At 53.0% G+C, this 20,106-nt stretch overlaps 2 protein-coding genes across 3 annotated transcripts in view; one reads left to right on the top strand and one right to left on the bottom strand.

Annotated features, from left to right (window-relative positions):
* KLHL20 (kelch like family member 20) overlaps positions 1-7,749 on the bottom strand; it is a 28,487-nt gene extending 20,738 nt beyond the window's left edge. For both annotated transcript variants that reach the window (XM_075422489.1, XM_075422491.1), the window contains exons 1-2: positions 7,666-7,749; positions 6,073-6,133 (exon numbers count right to left, since the gene is read on the bottom strand). In XM_075422489.1, coding sequence (XP_075278604.1) covers positions 6,073-6,095 — 23 coding nt within the window. In that variant the 5' untranslated portion in view covers positions 6,096-6,133; positions 7,666-7,749. The remainder of the gene's footprint in view (positions 1-6,072; positions 6,134-7,665) is intronic.
* A 3,527-nt stretch (positions 7,750-11,276) lies between these two features.
* LOC142361580 (uncharacterized) lies at positions 11,277-13,974 on the top strand. Its single transcript, XM_075422485.1, has 3 exons — positions 11,277-12,609; positions 12,971-13,163; positions 13,950-13,974. The coding sequence occupies exons 1-2, from the start codon at positions 11,605-11,607 to the stop codon at positions 13,154-13,156; spliced, it is 1,191 nt and encodes a 396-aa protein (XP_075278600.1). The 5' UTR covers positions 11,277-11,604; the 3' UTR covers positions 13,157-13,163; positions 13,950-13,974.
* Positions 13,975-20,106: the final 6,132 nt, after the last annotated feature.

Below are 20,106 nucleotides of genomic sequence, written 5' to 3'. Positions count from 1 at the left end.
CCCGTTTTCCCATTCCCCTCCATCCTCTCCTTGATCATCATATTCAGATGTTTCAGACCATTACCTGTTCCTCATATCTTAGTTACACAGATGCAGCTGGCTCTCCCCTCTGGGTTTTGCCGCTTGCTCCTGTTCAGCCTCTGCACCTTAAACGCCTTGAGTTTTTTATCCCCGCTCCATCTTTTTTATATCCATCACCATTCTCCTTTCCTGACACCTCCGACAACTCCTTCTGCTGTTACACAGCCTCTCGCTCTCCTCCAGCCACTCTTGTCCCTCACAACCCAAATTCACCTTGTGGGATTTGACGACCATCTTCAAAGCTCTGCCAAGTCCCTCATGAACAACGCAGCTAAGCTCTCCTCACAGCAGCACACACAAACTAAGTTTAATGGTACCCCTACAAAAACCCCAAGAAACCTTAGCTAAAGATTAGTTTACCTAATTGGCTTACTTTCATAGTCCTCAGCAGCTAAGACCAGAGGGTAAGTAATTTAATCCCTCCACCAAGAGATGGAGAAAGGTGGTGACAAAAATACCCCTGCAGAGTGCAGGTCTTGCTAAGCAAGCCAAATGAATTTTATTGTGCACTAGGGGGTTCAAGCTATGTCAAACCAAACCCCAGAAGAAGAAAAAAAAAAAAAAAAATAAGAGCCCTATTAAGATATATGCTACTGTAATAATTCTGGACAGTTTGTCTTGACCAGGCTGTCAGTCAAAAGCATCTAAGCACAGAACATTCTTCAAATAAAAAAAATCTATTTCACAGAACTACAGATCACAAGAGACAGCCTATGTCCAGGACAGGACCTTCTTTTGGAAAGCAGAACCCCTCTGTCGCACATGTAGGCTTTCCTCAAAAATGACCCCCACTAAAACCAGCCCTAAAGCAGATCTCAAAGAGCTTTTTAGACTGGCACAGATTCTCCGTGCAAAAAGATTACATTAACGCTATGCTGCCACAGTGAATACAGTGCACCTCGTCAATCCCACCACCCAAGACTCCTTGCTGACACAGAGCAATCAGGTGGCCCATATTTCACCCCGTGATTAGCTGGCCAGGTTTAGGCAGTCGTCCTAGCTCTTCCTAGAACGGCACAACAGGATTTTTCTGCCCAAACTAGACTGTGCTGAACACGTCCTTAAATCAACTCACTGAAAAGGAGTCTGGTTAGTAAGGACTGGAGGCATTCCTGCATTGTTCCCGTCCGCGTTTATCCGAGTGCCTGCATTGTATCCAGCCTCCTTCTGCCAGGAGAGAAAGTGCTGGTTAATGATTAGAGGAAGTTGAATGGATGGAAAAGAGTAATAATCAAATTAGCACTCCTGATTCATCCATAACTTATCTCTGGGTAATGCAGAAGCTAGTGGTCAATGGGCTTGGGAATTTCCATACTGGATCAAACCAGATGCTTGATGTTAAGCACTGTGGGTTGCTGCTATACACAGGCACAGAAGTGTGAATTAAAAGGACACCACCGTCTGATGGCATGCATCTCCATGAGGATAATAATTTAACTGCATTATGCATATATATGCATAGAGAATGAAATGATGAGTCAGTAGCTTAAAGGTGTGAAAGACAGAAGGCAGCACTTGATTCTCACATGGCAGGCTAGCTGCCTCCCCTCCCCCGACAGATGCAAAGCTAAGAGCTGCTCCTAAATACTCGGGGTGATTAAGAAGGGCTGAGGATTGGAGAGGAAATGTGCATGCAAGGATAAAAGATTCACACTCAGCTATGCAGATATTCCGGGATTAGCTTCCATCAAAATGCAGGGCTGGGGAAATCAGCAAATACAATGAGATTAGGAAAGGGCTGACAAAGGATCAGTTTTTGTAGCACACTGATGAGCAGCACAAATGGGAACACAGGCAGTCTACAACACTAAGTCAGCTGAGTAAAATGGAGGCAGAGCAGCCTATTTGTTTAGCTACGCCAGTTGCCAAAACTTTCTGCATTAACACGCACACCTATGAGACATCCATCTTTAGAGCTTATAGCAGCTTCTTCCCAAATTCAAAAAAACATCTAACACCACATACCTACAAAAAATTCTCTCCAATACTGTCATAGAGCTCTAAGTTTCAAGTCCGAGTGGCCTGCATTTTTTTGTTTAAGATAATGTATGTTTTAGCATGAGATTACAAGCAAGCTTTAACATAGTTCAGCAGAAAACAAGAGGCTGACCTAAGGCCTGTGAAACAGAACAAGTCTCAGGCTGAAAACATCGACTGAAATCTAAAATCAGACACGGCTCTAGTGGATTTCAGTAGCAACAGATTGTAGTAGCAAATGAAAATAAGAAACCAAACCTGCAGTGATTTCTGTGGATGTCTTGCTTTGAATTTAACACATACACAAAGAAAGTATTTCCTATATTTGCTACGGAACTGCTAGAACAAAGATCTTCGATTTGGCCCACCCAAAGGCAATACCTTCAGCAACAGAAGTGACCACCACAACATGCCAACTAAGTAAAAGGAAATGCTTTATTGTGGTAATCAATAGTCTAGAAATTAGTTAGCTAGAAATCTGATTATTAGTAAAAATGCCACTGACTTTCTTACCTAGCCAGCGAGGTTTAGGTTTACCTTCTCAGTGAGGCTGAGTTATGCAAACAAGCAGATAAACCTGACTGCAATATTATTTTACATTGCTCAAAAGAAGAGCAGCAAGGATCTGGTGTATACATCCCTATTTACATTGTTTAGTTTGATTTTCACTGACCAAGCCCAGAAAACTTAGTTTCACCAACGATGAGGATGTCCATACTCTGAAAGATGAGGTCATTACTGGAGCCTTCCAAAACCTTCCTAAGCCTTTTGCAGTCTGCCTCGGGCAAGAGCTACGCCCAAGCAATCGGTTAACTTCCCGAGGGCCTGTAGTGCACTGTCAGGATCTGCAGGCTCTCCACCTTACGGGGGTCCGGCTGCCTGGGCTCGAGCCAGCTCCAATACAGCACTGCTCTAAATGGGGATCAGGCTGCCAGGGAAGAGATGGGAGAGCCTCCCCAATTTGCCTGGAAGCTGCTCAAGCCCTCGTGCCCGGCACAAGCTACGTTAAAGGAACATTTGTGTTGTCTCACAAACGGAGTTCATTACCCCGTTTGCAACATTCAATATACACACACAGAGCTGCGATACCAGTTTGTTTCATGTCTGCACTGAGATGGGTGCTAGGTGGTAACTCCACAAAGCCAGCACACCTGGTTACAATCACATCGCCTGTTTACACAGTTAAAAATGCTAGTTAGCCACCCTCCTAACCACGATTGGTTAGTTGTCTTCTCATTTTGGTTTAAAGATACAGCACTCCTAAAATTTACTACACTTGCTTAGTAGGTAAGAGTCTCTGCTGGGGCCACAGTCTCCAACTCAAGGGGTGCGATTTTTAGTATTCTAAAGATAGTTCTGTTAAGAGTACTTTAGCATTCTTCTGCTGTTAGTTCCAACTTGGTCAAAAACATTTAATTAGCTTACATATTTCTCCAAGATATACCTCGCTCCCAAGGACAGTAGTTCCCGATTAGATGGTCCTGTATCAACCACTCTTGTCAACATCCTGGCCTCCTGTTAACCCTATGCACACTTGTATAATGCAGAGTTCAACTGACTACATCTGCACCTGACCACGTACCCAACGAGCTGCGGAGCTGGCTTCCTGGCTTGACTTCAGCCCTTCCTCATCGCTACAGACTTGCCTGGTGAGCACTGGACCCTTGGCTGACCCTGGCCATCAGCTCTGCTCTGCCCTCCCTGCTCGGGTACTGTACCCTTCACTGGAGAGGTCCCCTCTGCCTTGCTTTTACCTTCAGCTAAACAACGACCTCTTGCTGCTTCCTGACAGTGAGAAAGAACAGCCTGCCCCAACTATCACTTCATTTCTAATGCAGGATAAATCCTGTTTGAACATCAATGCATTTTCTCTACTATCACCTTCACAGCTGCAATTCCTTTTCTGTTCAAATTTTACTTCCCATCCTCTGAAAGCTGTACACATTTGGGACCAACTCACCACGTTTACTAATACAGTACTGACCAAGTCTCATGGTCCTTTTCTTGCACTACCTAACAGGACTTTCACATGTGGTATTAAATGGCTGCAGAGCCCTGAGTAAAAGGATAAAAGCAAGGGCTCCGCCATCTGCTTAGTCTGAAATCCAGTCAGGAACCTTTTATCATTTCCTGCTAAGACATGAATTAGAATAACAAACCAAAAATTTAACAATCCACACAGAACCTGCAAGCCTATTCAAGAACTGAAGCCCACAGCTCACGACAGAGCTGTGCTTGCCAGGCCAGACTGCAGCAATACAAGACAGCTAGGCACAGAGATCAGCTGAAAGGTTAGTTCAAAACCAAAGCCATGTAAATATGTGAAACTTGTTAATACCATGCTCTATCCTGGCTTGCCAGAGAGGGAAGGAAAACAAAAAGGTATGAAAGGTCTGGTCTGCATCCGTTATCCATACAAAATTAGAAAAAAAAAAAGCCTGAAGCGCCAGGATCAGCACCACAACAGAAAACCTCTACTACTTCAGCCCTGTGCTGTTGCGCACCACTACAAATACCCAGTCTGAGTAGCAGACAGAACTTCTGTGACTGCAAGTCCAAGGCACAAACCCACAAAAGACATACAAACTTCAGCACTTTAATTGTCTACCTCCATGCGACATGCAGAAAACAGCAGACAAAAACAAATTTCAAACCTCAATTTTTCCATTAGGAACATGAAAAATAAAGTCAAGAGAAAACAAGAACAAAAGCCAAGCTAGGCACCAATTTTATGTCATTTTGCAAAAACGTTCTGATAAATGGAGTACAACATAAGAACCTGAAAAGCTGTGGTTTTACGTTGGTTAAAATTTAAACAGTCTCCATTGTAGAACACTAAGATGGAAGAGAGCCTGTCTGCTACTTAATCTGCCTTGGAGAAAAAGGAACTCACCGTAAAAGTCACATCCAGCTCCCCACCGTCTAAACCACACCTCTTGTCTCGGCAAAAATATTGAATAATACATTGCCCCATTGATGCCCATATGTCCCAAGGTTTACTCAGTAGCTTAACTGAAGCAGTGGCACAGTCTTTTTTTGTCACAGTTGATGGGTTCATTTAATTAAACAGTGTCACTCTTCAAGGGTTTAAGTGACTATTTTTTCGTACCTCCTTACACGGAATGCAGGCTAATGGTTTCTGCAAGTGCTGTAGATAGAAATGCTCTACATATTCATCTATAGTTAAAATTCCTTGCCTTCTCTTACACAACAGCTTACAGAATTATTTGTAATGAAGCAGACAGACCAAGCAATTTGTATGAGTTCTCCTTACTTCATTTAGAGGTGTAGAACTTCAGGAACCTTTGCTTCCACACGGCCTGCATCGCATACAGAAATGTACCTGCTGTTAAGTTTTGCCACGGGATTGCCATTGGATAGTGAAAAGCAACTAGAACTAGCAGACAATCTTGTTTTCCAACCTGTCATCATGCCGATGTACCGGAACAATTTTTTCTCTATATAAGATATAGTGTTTCTCACATAACCACAGCAAGAACTCCCCTGAATTAAATGTCAGCTGCATCGCCAGCTCATTAGAGCCAAGGCAGCTGGCATCCATAATCAGAAAAGGAAATCTCCTTTTCACCCAAGACCTCACCCCATCAAAGGAACTAAACTCCTTTAGTTAAGGGACAAACAATGCCCCTTAGAAATCAAGCTTAAATTTATTCCCAGGTAGTTTATATCACATAATTCGAATGCTTAAGTAATTAAATACTGGATTTTAAATAATTGGGGAAAGTAAGGAGAGGGGGATGGAGAATTATGATAACTTGTCTTCCGTAGTCTTCCTAACACCATATTCATTTAAAGACATCTAGTCTTTTAAATATTGGAAACTAAACAGATTTAAGTAAGGACTAAATATGAATGCTTCATAATCTAATTCTCCTAGCCAGGCCTTTAAAAAGGCAAAAACAAACAACATTTTGTGGTCTAGCCACTTATGAAACCAACTCACACGATTTATCATATTTGCGTAAGAGAAGGACAATTGTTTTAATGTCTTACCTGCGCATTGGCTTTCCGTCCATGCACCGTGAAGAGAAACCTTCACCCTATGTTTCAAGACCTGATCCAAAAGAAAAAAAAAAAAGAAAAAAAAAAAGGGTGATAATCTGAAGCAAAAGAACATTCCTTCCTCTCTTCAGTCTGGTTCTAAGACAACAGAACTGACTGCTTCCATGTACTAGTATGCCGTCAAGCTCTCACCCAGCTATAAAATTCACAGTCTAGATTAACAATGTCTGGATTGCACAGAATAAAGCAGAAGAAAATATAATCATCATTAAAAGCAATTTCACCACAGCTGCATAATGATTCTTTAGGCAAATGGGACACACACATCAAAGTCAGTAAACTGTCTGCCTCCCTGAATCCTTAAAATTGATCTACCAAAGGAAAAAAATATCTCAAGTAAGGGGGCTGCTCGCTCTCACTCCTCGCTCAGACCTCAGGCAGGCTGGCACCTAACGAACAGCACAGCGCTGCTCAGCAGCCACACTGCAGAGCCAGAAGTTGGTACAAGATAAAACTTGTGTCTGGAAACTGAAGATAACTATATGGCCCAGAGGCGAGAGGGATGCTAATAATGGTACTACATCTGCAAAGATTCACGATGTTGCCTGATGCTCACTACACTTCCACTCCAGAAATTCTTTTTCTGAGAGGAATGACAGTTGCAAACTCCACAGGCCTTCCATATTCAACCACTGGCTTCTAACTCTCATGTCAATTAACCCTTTCACAAGGGCATCACTCATCCTGATTTCATTTTAATGACTACTCAATTAGGAACAGATTTAATTCAATCATTATTCAAAGCAGTAAGCCTAACTTTGTGTCATGCAGTAAAAGAATAGAAGGGTGTTCTGTCTTCTTCCCATCCAGAAATGGAGCAAGGAACGGGAAAGCAGTGAAACTATAGGAAAAGCAAGGTCAGAACGAGGCTGAGTAACTCTTAAAATGAGCAGAAACAGCATTTACAATAAAACAACTTAAATTTAGGAAGAACACAACAATTTTTGGAAGACAGAGAGCCAGATTAGAGCCCTGCGTCCAACAACAACAAAACATTCCTGGCACAATTTAAATTAAACTCCAAAACTGCCACAGCTTTACTTGGCTACGTGACCAAGCACCTTACTTCATACCAAACGTTCTCCGGGCACTTTATCACAGGAACGCAAACGGAGCCGCTTGCCCGTTACCGAAGCAGAAGCTCCGACTCGCTGCCTTCCGCAGCCGCAAACCGCTGAGGTTGAGCGCGGAGCGCTCAGCACACGCTGCGATGGACGAGGCTATTCTTAGACCCCCGACCGCAGCAGATTCCCTCCCCTTCAAACCCACGTTACGACAGAAGCGGCTTCTCCGAGGCGTCCGGCTGCTCCTCGGAGAGGACCACGGCTCCCCTCCCGCCTCCTTCCCCGGGGGGCGGCAGGGCCGCGAAGCCACGGCCCTCAGGAGGAGGCCGAGCCGGGGAGCTGGGCACGCTCCCTCAGACCGCCGTCGCCCCCCCCGCGCCCCGCCCGCCTCAGCCGACGCCGCACCGGCGGGAGAACGCGGTCCGCGGGCGGCCACCCGCAACCCCGGCCCCTCACTCACACCGGTGGCGGTTTCCGCCGGCGCCGAGCCGCGACCCCGCAGGAACGGAACCGAGCCGAGCCGAGCCCGCCAGGCCCCTCCTCAGCGCCAGGAAGCGGTCAAGCCCCGCACGACGCCTCAGCCAATCGCCGCCGCCGAGCACCGCCCCGCGCCCGCCTCTTCCGCCCCGCCCTCCCGCGCCGACGGCGGCGGCCGCTGGACCCGCTGAGGGCAGGGTCTGGCGCGGCCCGCTCTCGCCTGCGGCTCGCCCCGGGAGCGGCCCGCGTCGGGCGAGGGTGTCCCCGTCAGGTGGGGGGCAGCCCCCAACGGCCGCGAAAGGTGCCCACGTACCGCGGCGTGACGAGCTTGCCGTGGTGCCACTATGCCGTGGAGAGGTTCTCCACGCCGGCCCACGTCCCAGTGAGGTGAGAGTCAGTTTTCTTCAGGGTGACACCGTGCTGCTGCGTTAGGATGTGCACAGGCCGCGACAGCTGCTGAGGGGAGCCCCACGCTCCCCGCGGTGCTGGGCAGAGCTCTCGCACACCTCCCGTAGGCCCCCAAGCCCGGCCCCGCTGCTGGCCCTCACCTCCCGCAGCACGGGGTCCACCTGAGGACGCGCACCCACCCCTGTCCCGACATGTCGCAACTCCCTCAGGCCGTGGCCCACCCCGCCCAAGCGTGCTCAGCGGTCTCCTGCCGCTGCCTTGAGGAGCCGAAGGTCAGGTTCAGGACGGACGTTGTTCCTGAGGGCCTGAAGCAACCGCCCGTTGTCATCAAGAGCACGGCCTCTGACCTGCCCTACCCTCTGGGCCAGCTTTGGGACTGCCTTGCCCAGGTGGACACGACCTGGCAGCTTTGCAGGGCCTTCCAAACCCTGTGGCTGCTCTCCGTGGCTTGGGTTGCATTTGGCCTCTGAATAAATGTGGAGAGACCCCAGGTACAGGTAGGGCCATAGCCAGAAATATGCAGCACCAAACGGGAGACAAGAATCGTAGAATCACAGAAAGTTTTGGGTCAGAAGGGACCCCTAGAGGTCATCTATTCCAACCCCCCCGCAGCGAGCAGGGACACCCCTAACTAGATCAGGTTGCTCAGAGCCCTGTCCAACCTGGTCTTGAATGTTTCCAGGGATGGGGCCTCCACTACCTCTCTGGGCAACCCGTTCCAGTGTTTCACCACCCTCACTGTAAAGAATTTCTTCCTTATATCCAGCCTAAACCTACCCTGTTTTAGTTTAAAACCATTACCCCTCGTCCTGTCACTGCTGTCTCTACTAAAAAGATTGTCCCCATCTTTCCTATAGGCTCCCTTTAAGTCCTGAAAGGCTGCAATCAGGTCCCCTCACAGCCTTCTCTTCTCCAGGCTGAACAAGCCCAACTGTCTCAGCCTGTCCTCATAGGAGAGGTGCTCCAGCCCTCGGATCATTTTTGTAGCCCTCCTTTGGACCTGCTCCAACAGTTCCATGTCCTTCTTGTGCTGAGGGCTCCAGAGCTGAACACAGTACTCCAGGTGAGGTCTCACCAGAGCAGAGTAGAGGGGCAGAATCACCTCTCTCGACCTGCTGACCACGCTTCTCTTGATGCAGCCCAGGACACGGTTGGCCCTCAGGGCTGCCAGCGCACATTGCCCGCTCATGTCCAGCCTTTCGTCTATCAGTACCCCCAAGTCCCTCTCGGCAGGGCTGCTCTCGATCCTTTCATCCCCCAGCCTGTATTGATAGCGGGGATTACCCCGACCCAGGTGTAGGACCTTGCACTTGGCCGTGTTGAACCTCATGAGGTTCACACAGGCCCACCTCTCCAGCTTGTCCAGGTCCCTCTGGATGGCATCCCGTCCTTCTGGTGTCTCGACCATACCACTCAGCTTGGTGTCATCTGCAAACTTGCTGAGGGTGCAATCGATGTCGCTGTCTATGTCATTGATAAATATATTGAACAGCACCGGTCCCGGTACGGACCCCTGAGGGACTCCATTCGTCACTGGTCTCCATCTGGACATTGAGCCGTTGACCACTATCCTTTGGCTGCGGCCATCCAACCAATTCCTTATCGACCGAACGGTCCACCCATCAAATCCATGGCTCTCCAATTTAGAGAGAAGGATGTTGTGGGGGACCGTGTCCACAGAAAACAGAAGAAACACCAGCATCCATTGGTTCTGTCTTTCTTTACAGGAGAGAGGAGGCCGGTATTTCATCTTGAGAGCCACCTTGGCTGCTTAAGCCGTGAGAAGCCTCACCAGTTCTGCAGGGCTTCAGTCCCTCTTGCCTGTGCCTGTACCTAGAATTAGCCAGTGCGAGCCCTTGACTACAGCAAAGGCGACGGGCCTTGGGGAGTGTCTGCAGATGGGGAGGGGGATAAAGGGCTGCCATGTGCCCCATCACAGATCAAGAGGGAACGAGTCTGCCCCAGCAGCGGTCACTGGGGAAGGTGTTTCCTTTCTTCTTCTCTTCCTTAAAAAACAAAGCTTATCTCAGCTCACGCAGGGCTGGAGAGCGATGGAGTTTTGAGTGTCTAACGTATTATGCTTCTAACCACGCAGAGCAACACCCCTGCTCTGGAAAGACTGAAAATCGTCAGGGGGAGCAAGGCTAAGGGTCCCTGCTCCAGGCTTCACAGGGTGCCTATGAAACTTTGTTTTCAGTGGGGCAAGGCAGTCCCAGCAGCATGAGCCCAAGGATCTTCCCCGACTACCACGCCACCATATGCCCTTTCCCGGCTCCCACCAAGCCCCTGCCCCAGCCCACCTGCCCCACCTTGCTCTCCAGGCATCCCCCAGATCTTCAGAAGAGGCTGGTTCTCCCTTAACCATATTTTTCAGACCCACAATCCCCCATCCAAGAGCAAAACCATCCCAAGTGAGGAAGGACAGACACACCTCTGACCTTCTGCAAGCCAGCCTCCAGGCCTAGGCTTGAGCCCAGAGCTCGGCCAGGAGTCCCACCACACACATGGCCACTGAGCTCCCGAGGGGCTGAAGGTGCCCACGCGTCGTCCCCGCCCAACCCAGGCAGTGAGCCTGCTAAAGACACAAGCTGCCATGTTTGTACCATGACATGCCCAGCATCATCTACCAGGTCCTTGGCAGAGGGCATGACAGCAGCCCTGCACCTGTGGTGGGAAGGGGTGTCAGACAGAAAGGGAAGCTGTGGAGGGATTGAGACCTGGAGGTGCACAGACAGGCACGGGAGGTCTTGCACATCAGTCTCCCAGCTCCCCGTGGAATTTTGCGGTGCCTGCCAGGCAGAACCGGGCTCTTCCAGTGAGAACAGGCATCCACGGCTGCGAGGTGCCCCAGGCGTGCCCCTGTGCCAGGGGGAGGGCCCCGCATCCCGGCAGGGTTCCCATGTCCCTGTGAGGTTCCCAGGAGGTTCCCGTTTCCCAGTGAGGAGGCAGTGGCTGCTGCACGTCCAGGGCCCCGTGGGTCAGGTCTCTCCAGGAATTATTCTAGACTAAGCGCAATCCTCAGTCTCGGCGGTTACGATTTCTGTCAAAGCAAGAATGAATTTTTGGATTTCCTCTTCCCATGAGCTGCCACTCTGTCTCCAAGAGGGTTTCGAGCTGCCTGGCTGCTGAACGCAGCTTGGACGGAGTCTGGGCACAGCTCCTCGCTGACGAGTCCAGGGCACAGCCCAGATCACGCAGGGGTCAGTCCCACTCCACTGCTGGGCTCTGTGTCGGCCAGCAGGCATAGCAATGGGAGCAGCAGGCTTCAAAATCTGCCCACACAGGTGCTCCCCAGCTCCACCTCAGCCTTCATGGCCTGCCGAGTAGGCGGGGAAAGGCCTGGTGACATCACAGAGCCTTGTGTGACATCAGCCCGTGACTTGTCACATTAGAAGCCCTTGAAAGCGCAGACACATGGGGTGGCCACTCAGTCCTGGTGGTCACTCCTGAACTCTGCTCAGGGTGACAGCCCAAAGCAGTTCGCGTGTCGAGACCTTTAGCCTCAGAAGAGACCATGATGAGACTCAGACTGCTTTGCTACCTCACCATGGCTCTCTGCTTGGTGCCTGTGTACTTTGGTGCTCCTTACCGTTCCATCCTCCCCAACTGGGTCATTGCTAGGATAGAGGTCTGTGCTGAAGACCCGAAGAAGCCGGCCGATGTCGCCGAAAGCACGGCCTCCACGTGGGGCAGCAGCAATGCCCCTTCCAGCTGCTACAGATTGGTCAGCTTCCGGATGCACATCGTTCCTAAAGACCTGAAGGAGCCACCCAGTGTTGCCAAAAGCACGGCCTCCAAGTGGGGCAGCAGCATTGGTCTTCCCAGCCTCCCCAGATGGATGAGGTTCAGGACAGACGTCGTTCCTGAACACCAGAAGGAGCCACCCAGTGTCGCTGAGAGCGTGGCCTCCAAATGGAGCAGCAGCATTGGTCTTCCCGGCCTCCGCAGATGGTTCAGGTTCGGGAACGACGTCGTGCCTGAACCACTGAAGGAGCCGCCCGTTGTCGCCGAGAGTCAGGCCTCCAAATGGAGCAGCATTATTGGCCTTCCCAGCCTCCACAGATGGTTCAGGTTCGGGACGGACATCATTCCTGAACACCAGAAGGAGCCACCCGTTGTCACCGAGAGTCAGGCCTCCAGATGGAGCAGCAGCATTGGCCTTCCCAGCCTCCGCAGATGGTTCAGGTTCGGGACAGATGTCGTTCCTGAACACCTGAAGGAGCCACCCGTTGTCGCCGAGAGCGTGGCCTCCAAATGGGGCAGCAGCATTGGTGTACCCGGCGTCCACAGATGGGTCAGGTTCAGGATGGACGTCCTTCCTGAGGGCCTGAAGCAACCACCTGTTAACGCAGAGAGCACAGCCTCTGACCTGCCCTACCCTCTGGGACAGCTTTGGGACTGCCTTGCCCAGATGGGCATCGCCTGGCTGCTTTGCAGGGCCTTCCAAACCGTGTGGCTGCTCTGCGTGGCCTGGATTGCGCTTCGCCTCTGGAGAAATGCGAGGGGACCCCAAGGACAGGTGAGCCACAGACATGAGTCCCACAGGAAGGGACCGGGTTGTGGGGAGCAGGGAACCACAGTAGCCTTCGCCGAGAAGGCTTACAATGGAAAAACTAAACCCAGCACGGCCAAGGAAGCCTCGGCAGGCCCCAAGAGGTCCTCTGCCTCTTCCCCAGGGACATGCCAAGCTACAGGGCTGAAATCCTCCAGAAACCCCCAGCATGACACGGGGCCTGCCAGAGGTTTTCTCAGCCCAAGGCGCTGCCCGGAGCAGTCCTGCGAGGCTGGGGTTCTTCCAGAGGAAGCCAAGCCCAGTAGGACACTTCTTGGCCCTCCAAGCCCCCACCTGCTTCATTGTGCCCCGGCCCTGTCATTTCCAGGGAAGGGGATGGACGGCCTCATCTTGCACGGGGACAGTCTGCTGCAGAAAGGCCACCGTCTCCACATACGAACTGCTCTGCTGGCTGGAGGCCAACATGGCCCTGTTGGCCAGGTGCCAGAGACGTCTCTACCGCCTCCGCCTGAAAGAGCTCCAACACCCGTGCTCTGAGGAGAAGGTGGCATGAGGAAAAGGTAAGAAGAGGAGAGCCTTCTCTAGCCCCCTGTGCAGCTCCAGCCAGAGCGTGTGCCGTGAGAGGCAGAGGCTCAAGCGGGGGCTGCTGTCCATGCGGGCTGGGACCTGAGGCAGGAGAGGACAGGCATGCGTGGCCCTTGAGGTGCCCCATGGGTGCACACGTTTCTGTGAGGTTCCCGGTGGGTGCCCACGTCCCACTGAGGTGCCTGGTGCATGCCCACGCACCGGTGAGGTGGGCGGTGGTTCCTCCCTGTACGGTGGCAGTGGCCAGTCCTTAGGCCTTAGCACCTCCAAGGCTGGTGCGAGGGCAAGCATCGCACCAGGGAGAGGGGCAGCTGTTAGCAAGTGGGTGGATAACAGTTCCAGCTGTAGCATTTCAGAGACATGGTGGGACAGCTCACATGCTGGAATGCTGTCATAGATGGCTACATACTTTTTAGGAACGAGAGGCCAGCAAGGCAGGGTGTGGAGTCATTCTTTATGTGAGAGAGCAACTGGAATTTATTGAGCTCTGCCTAGGGTGCATGAAGAACGAGCTGAGAGCTTATGGCTGAGAATTAAGGGACTGGCGAATATGGGTGACACTGTTGTGGGTGTTTACTACAGGCCACCTGAACCAGGAAGAGGAAGTCACTGAGGCCTCCTACAGACAGCTTAAAGTAGCCGCACGATCACAGGCCCTGGTTCTCATGGGGGACTTCAACCACCCTGATACCTGCTGGAACACAAGGCACACACAGTCCAGGAGGTTCCTGCAGAGCATTGATGATATCTTGTTGACACAGGGGGTGGAGGAGATAACAAGGGGAGGTGTGCTGCTCAACCTGCTGCTGCAAACGAAGAAGGACTGGTCGAGGATGTGAAGGCTGGGGGCAGCCTTGGCTGCAGTGACCATGAGATGGTGGAGTTCAGGATCCTGCGTGGAGGAAGCTGGGCAATAAGTAAGTAGGATCACAACCTTAGACTTCAGGAGAGCTGACTTTGGCCCCTTCAAGGATACCTACTTGGAGGAATCCCATGGGTTAGGGCTCTAGAAGGTAGTGGGCTCCAAGAGAGCTGGTCACTATTCACGCATCACTTCCTCCATGCCCAAGATCTGTCCATCCCCATGCGTAAGAAATGAAGCAAAGGAGGCAGGAGACCTGCGTGGATAAGCAAGGAGCTTTGAGCAAAACTCAAATGGAAGAGAAACATCTATGGAATGTGGAAAGAGGGACAGGCCACTTGGGAGGAATACAGGAACGTTGTCAGAGCATGCAGGGAAGCAATGAGGAAGGCTAAGGTCCACCTGGAATTAAAGCTGGCAAGGGATGTCCAAGACAACAAGCTGGGCTTCTTCAAGTACATCAGTAGCAAACGGATGACTAGCAAAATGTGTGCCCGCTGCTGAATGAGGTGGGTGCCTTGGTGACGGAGGATACAGAGATGGCCGAGTTACTGAATGCTGCCTTTGCTTCAGTCTTTACTGCTAAGGCTGGCCCTCAGGGATCCCTGTCCCCAGATCTAAGAGAGAAAGCCTCGAGAAAGGAAGACCTTCCCTTGGTTGAGGAGGATCAGGTTAGAGATCATTTAAGCAAACTGGACACCCACAAATCCATGGGCCCCAGTGGGAAGCACCCACCAGTGCTGAGGGAGCTGGCAGATGTCATTGCTAAGCCACTCTCCCTCATCTTTGAAAAGTCCTGGAAAACAGGAGAGGTGCCTGAGGACTGGAGGAAAGCCAATGTCACTCCAGTCTTCAAAAAGGGCAGGGAGGAGGACCCAAGGAACTACAGGCTGGTCAGCCTCACCTCCGGTCATGGAAAGGTGATGGAACAGCTCATCCTGGATGTCACCTCTAAGCAAGTGGAGGAAAAGAAGGTTATCAGGAGTAGTCAACATAGATTCACTGAGGGGACATCATGCTTGACCCATCTGATAGCCTTTCATGATGGCATGACCGGCTGGGTAGATGAGGGGAGAGCAGTGGATGTTGTCTACCCCGACTTCAGCAAGGCTTTTGACGTTGTCTCCCATAACATCCTCCTAGGGGAGATCAGGAAGTGTGGGCTGCATGAGTGGACAGTGAGGTGGATTGAGAAGTGGCTGAATGGCAGAGCTCAGAGTGTTGTGATCAGCAGTGCAGAGTCTGGTTGGAGGCCTGTAGCTAGTGGTGTAAATATCTTGAGGGTGGGCATCAAGAGGATGGGGCCAGACTCTTTTCAGTGGTGCCCAGCGACAGGACAAGTGGCAACAGACACAAACTGAAAGATAAGAAGTTCTGTCTGAACATGAGGAGGAACTTCTTGACTTTGAGGGTGATGGAGCACTGGCACAGGCTACCCAGAGGGGTTGTGGTGTCTGGTTCTCTGGAGATATTCAAAACCTGCCTCAGCGAGGTCCTGTGCAGCCTGCTCTGAGTGAACCTGCTTTAGCAGGGGGGGTTGGAGTAGATCATCTCCAGAGGTCCCTTCCAGCCCCTACCATTGTGTGATTCTGTGTGATTTTCATCCCGCTAACAGTCAATTCGCTTCAAGGTGGTAGCAGGCTGCTGCGTCAGGACATGCCTCAGCCCACCGACGGCTCCTGCGGTGAGGGCACCTCCACTGACTGCAACCTCTTCTGCTGGCTGGAGGACATTATGGCCCTGATGGTCATGTTCCTGCTCACTGGCTGTGGCCAATGGGTGGCCACATCCTGGTGGGTTGCCAGTGCCCACCAGGCACAACAACCAGTGGGCGTTGGGGAGCTCTCGGATGAGGACCTCTGGGGAGGGTTCCCTTTTCCACCCTCCCAAGGGTGCTGCCAGTGCCCACCGGCATCCCGAAGGCCAGGGCTCCTCTCCGTCTCTCCGAGGGCAACGGCCGCAACGCACCCGTGCAGCAGAGATGCCTGGGACACTCGGCAAAGCTCCAGCTGGGAGCAGCCGGCTTTCTCAGTCTGCTACCACTCTTCAGATCAATAAAGTTTATTGTTCCTGTCGCACGTGTCAGTTCTGTACCGACGGGATCCGGGGAAGCGGCAACACGAAAGGCAGCTGTGTGAGCCAGGCTGCTGGACGCGGGCTTGCAGAGCACGTGCTCCGGGAGAAGTGGCAGAGCTGGGCTGGGAGAGAGCCTGGGCAGGGTGACAGCCCAAGGCAGCTCGCGTGTTGAGACTTTTTGCCTCGGGAGAGACCACGATGAGGCTCAGCCCAGTTCCCTGCCTCACCGTGGCTCTCTGCTTGGTGTCTCTGCTTCCCGGTGGCCTTGGCCTTTGCATCCACTCCAGCTGCATTGTAGTCAGGATGAAAGTCCTTCCTGAAGACTGAAGCAGCCTCCCATTATCGCTGAGAGCGTGGCCTCCGAATGGGCCAGCAGCACTGGCCTTCGCAGCCTGAAATTTTTTGCCTCGGGACAGGCCATGTGGAGGCTCATCGCCCTCCTCATTCTCCGTCTTGAAGGGCACTGGCATACAGCAGTGCTGGCTGGGAAACACGGCATAACTGCTGCTTAACAGCGCCCTACAATCTTTATTTTCTAGCACACTCCAGGTCAGCAAAATCTATCAGTCCTTTAGCACCTGTGACCCGAAAAGTGAGACATTTTCCTATTGACACAGACACTGACCACCTCTGAGTAAGCAAGGTGCTGGGCTTTCTTTTCAGATGCCTGGCTGGTGCAGAACACAGTCATTTCTGTCTCAGTACCCAGCAGTAAGGCAAGGGAGAAAACAGCAGGCCTCTACAGGCTCAGGTGTGAAAGAGAAACATGGAAATGCCTTGTGGCAAAGCGTGGAGGTTTGGCCCATGCCAGAACATCAGCAGAAGGCACCATGGCTGTAGGTGTACATGACTCTGATCTGAGGGCTGGATGGCAGCCAGGTGACCAGGGGAGAATGCTAGCCTTGGAAGGAGCATCAGGGAGCCCTGTGGATGCTGGTCTCAGCTTTAATCCCCTCCAACAATCAGATCCGTGTGGCATTTCGATATTGCCCTCCAAAGATGAACAACAGATAATGTCTGTCCCAGCTGCAACAGCATCCATCGCTTTTCTGTAAGGCAGAGCCAGCAGTAGCTTACACGGGTGCAGCAAGACAGTGAGGTGAGGAGCAAGGGTTGCTGATCCGAGCTGCGGTCACAGCCAGGGGCCAGAGGCAAGGTCTTCACCAGAGCGATCCTGTCCCCGCACCCGGGAGATGAGAGGCCCCCCAAGGCCCGAGGCACCTCTGTGCTGTAGCCGCAAAGCAAAACGCAGATTTGGAGGAAAGGAACTGCACCCAGCATGGGGCAGCCGTTACTCTGGTTCGCTTGAGGGAAGGCTGCACTACTCTTTCATGGAAACGTGCCTGAGGGCTGTGGTCCAGAACGCTGTAAAAGCTTCCCAGGTCTAGGACCCGTCGCGCGCCCACTCGGCATCACCACCTCTGGCACGGATCCCTCCACGCTCGCCTGCGGCCGAGACAGCTGCTGAGGGGAGCCCCACGCTCCCCGCGGTGCTGGGCTGAGCTCTCGCACACCTCCCGTAGGCCCCCAAGCCCGGCCTCGCCGCTGGCCCTCCCCTCCCGCAGCACGGGGTCCACCTGAGGACGCGCACCCACCCCTGTCCCGACATGTCGCGACTCCCTCAGGCCGCGGCCGCCCGCGCACCCCCCTGAAGAGCGACCGCGCCCCGGCCTGCCACCGCGCGCAGCAGCCGTGAGCGCCAACGCCAGCCCGCGGGGCGCTCCCTCCGGCGCGCGCTCCCTCAGGCCGCCGCCGCCCGCCCCGCCCCGCCCCGCCGTGCCCAGCGCTCTCCGGCCGCCGCCTTGAGGAGCCGAAGGGTTGGGTGAGGGGGAACTTCAGGGGCAGCCGGGCTGGAAGTCCCCGGGGAGAGGAACAAGGACTCGAGAATGGGTCAGGCAGGCACCAACCCCTTGCCCGGCTGAACCTGGGGTACAGTGGCCTGCGCGTGCTGAGACCCATAGCCTCCAGAGAGACTGCGATGAGGCTCAGCCTGGTTCTCTCCCTCAAGGTAGCTCTCTGCTTGGCGTCTGTCTTCCCCAGTCACCTTGGCCTTTGCTGCATCATAGTCAGGATAAAAGACCTTCCTGAACACCTGAAGGAGCCACCGGCCAGTTTGCACATGGTTCCCAAAGACCTGAAGGAACCACCCATGGTCACCGAGAGCATGGCCCCCAACTGGAACAGCATCATTGGCCTTCGCAGCCCCCAGAGATGGGTCAGGTTCAGGATGGACATTGTTCCCAAAGACCTGAATGAACCGCCCGTTGTCACCAAGAGCACGGCCTCTGACCTGCCCTACCCTCTGGGCCAGCTTTGGGACTGCCTTGCCCAGGTGGACACGACCTGGCAGCTTTGCAGGGCCTTCCAAACCCTGTGGCTGCTCTCCGTGGCTTGGGTTGCATTTAGCCTCTGGAGAAATGTGGAGAGACCCCAGGTACAGGTAGGGCCATAGCCAGAAACATGCAGCAACAAATGGGAGACAAGAAACACCAGCATCCATTGGTTCTCTCTTTCTTTACAGGAGAGAGGAGGCCAGTATTTCATCTTGAGAGCCACCTTGGCTGCTTAAGCCGTGAGAAGCCTCACCAGTTCTGCAGGGCTTCAGTCCCTCTTGCCTGTGCCTGTACCTAGAATTAGCCAGTGCGAGCCCTTGACTACAGCAAAGGCGACGGGCCTTGGGGAGTGTCTGCAGATGGGGAGGGGGATAAAGGGCTGCCATGTGCCCCATCACAGATCAAGAGGGAACGAGTCTGCCCCAGCAGCGGTCACTGGGGAAGGTGTTTCCTTTCTTCTTCTCTTCCTTAAAAAACAAAGCTTGTCTCAGCTCACGCAGGGCTGGAGAGCGATGGAGTTTTGAGTGTCTAACGTATTATGCTTCTAACCACGCAGAGCAACACCCCTGCTCTGGAAAGACTGAAAATCGTCAGGGGGAGCAAGGCTAAGGGTCCCTGCTCCAGGCTTCACAGGGTGCCTATGAAACTTTGTTTTCAGTGGGGCAAGGCAGTCCCAGCAGCATGAGCCCAAGGATCTTCCCCGACTACCACGCCACCATATGCCCTTTCCCGGCTCCCACCAAGCCCCTGCCCCAGCCCACCTGCCCCACCTTGCTCTCCAGGCATCCCCCAGATCTTCAGAAGAGGCTGGTTCTCCCTTAACCATATTTTTCAGACCCACAATCCCCCATCCAAGAGCAAAACCATCCCAAGTGAGGAAGGACAGACACACCTCTGACCTTCTGCAAGCCAGCCTCCAGGCCTAGGCTTGAGCCCAGAGCTCGGCCAGGAGTCCCACCACACACATGGCCACTGAGCTCCCGAGGGGCTGAAGGTGCCCACGCGTCGTCCCCGCCCAACCCAGGCAGTGAGCCTGCTAAAGACACAAGCTGCCATGTTTGTACCATGACATGCCCAGCATCATCTACCAGGTCCTTGGCAGAGGGCATGACAGCAGCCCTGCACCTGTGGTGGGAAGGGGTGTCAGACAGAAAGGGAAGCTGTGGAGGGATTGAGACCTGGAGGTGCACAGACAGGCACGGGAGGTCTTGCACATCAGTCTCCCAGCTCCCCGTGGAATTTTGCGGTGCCTGCCAGGCAGAACCGGGCTCTTCCAGTGAGAACAGGCATCCACGGCTGCGAGGTGCCCCAGGCGTGCCCCTGTGCCAGGGGGAGGGCCCCGCATCCCGGCAGGGTTCCCATGTCCCTGTGAGGTTCCCAGGAGGTTCCCGTTTCCCAGTGAGGAGGCAGTGGCTGCTGCACGTCCAGGGCCCCGTGGGTCAGGTCTCTCCAGGAATTATTCTAGACTAAGCGCAATCCTCAGTCTCGGCGGTTACGATTTCTGTCAAAGCAAGAATGAATTTTTGGATTTCCTCTTCCCATGAGCTGCCACTCTGTCTCCAAGAGGGTTTCGAGCTGCCTGGCTGCTGAACGCAGCTTGGACGGAGTCTGGGCACAGCTCCTCGCTGACGAGTCCAGGGCACAGCC

This window comes from Opisthocomus hoazin, chromosome 6 (genome assembly GCF_030867145.1).
Source record: "Opisthocomus hoazin isolate bOpiHoa1 chromosome 6, bOpiHoa1.hap1, whole genome shotgun sequence".
NCBI lineage: Eukaryota > Metazoa > Chordata > Aves > Opisthocomiformes > Opisthocomidae > Opisthocomus > Opisthocomus hoazin.
Note: the sequence above shows the minus strand (reverse complement) of the source record. Positions and strands in the feature narration are given on the sequence as shown.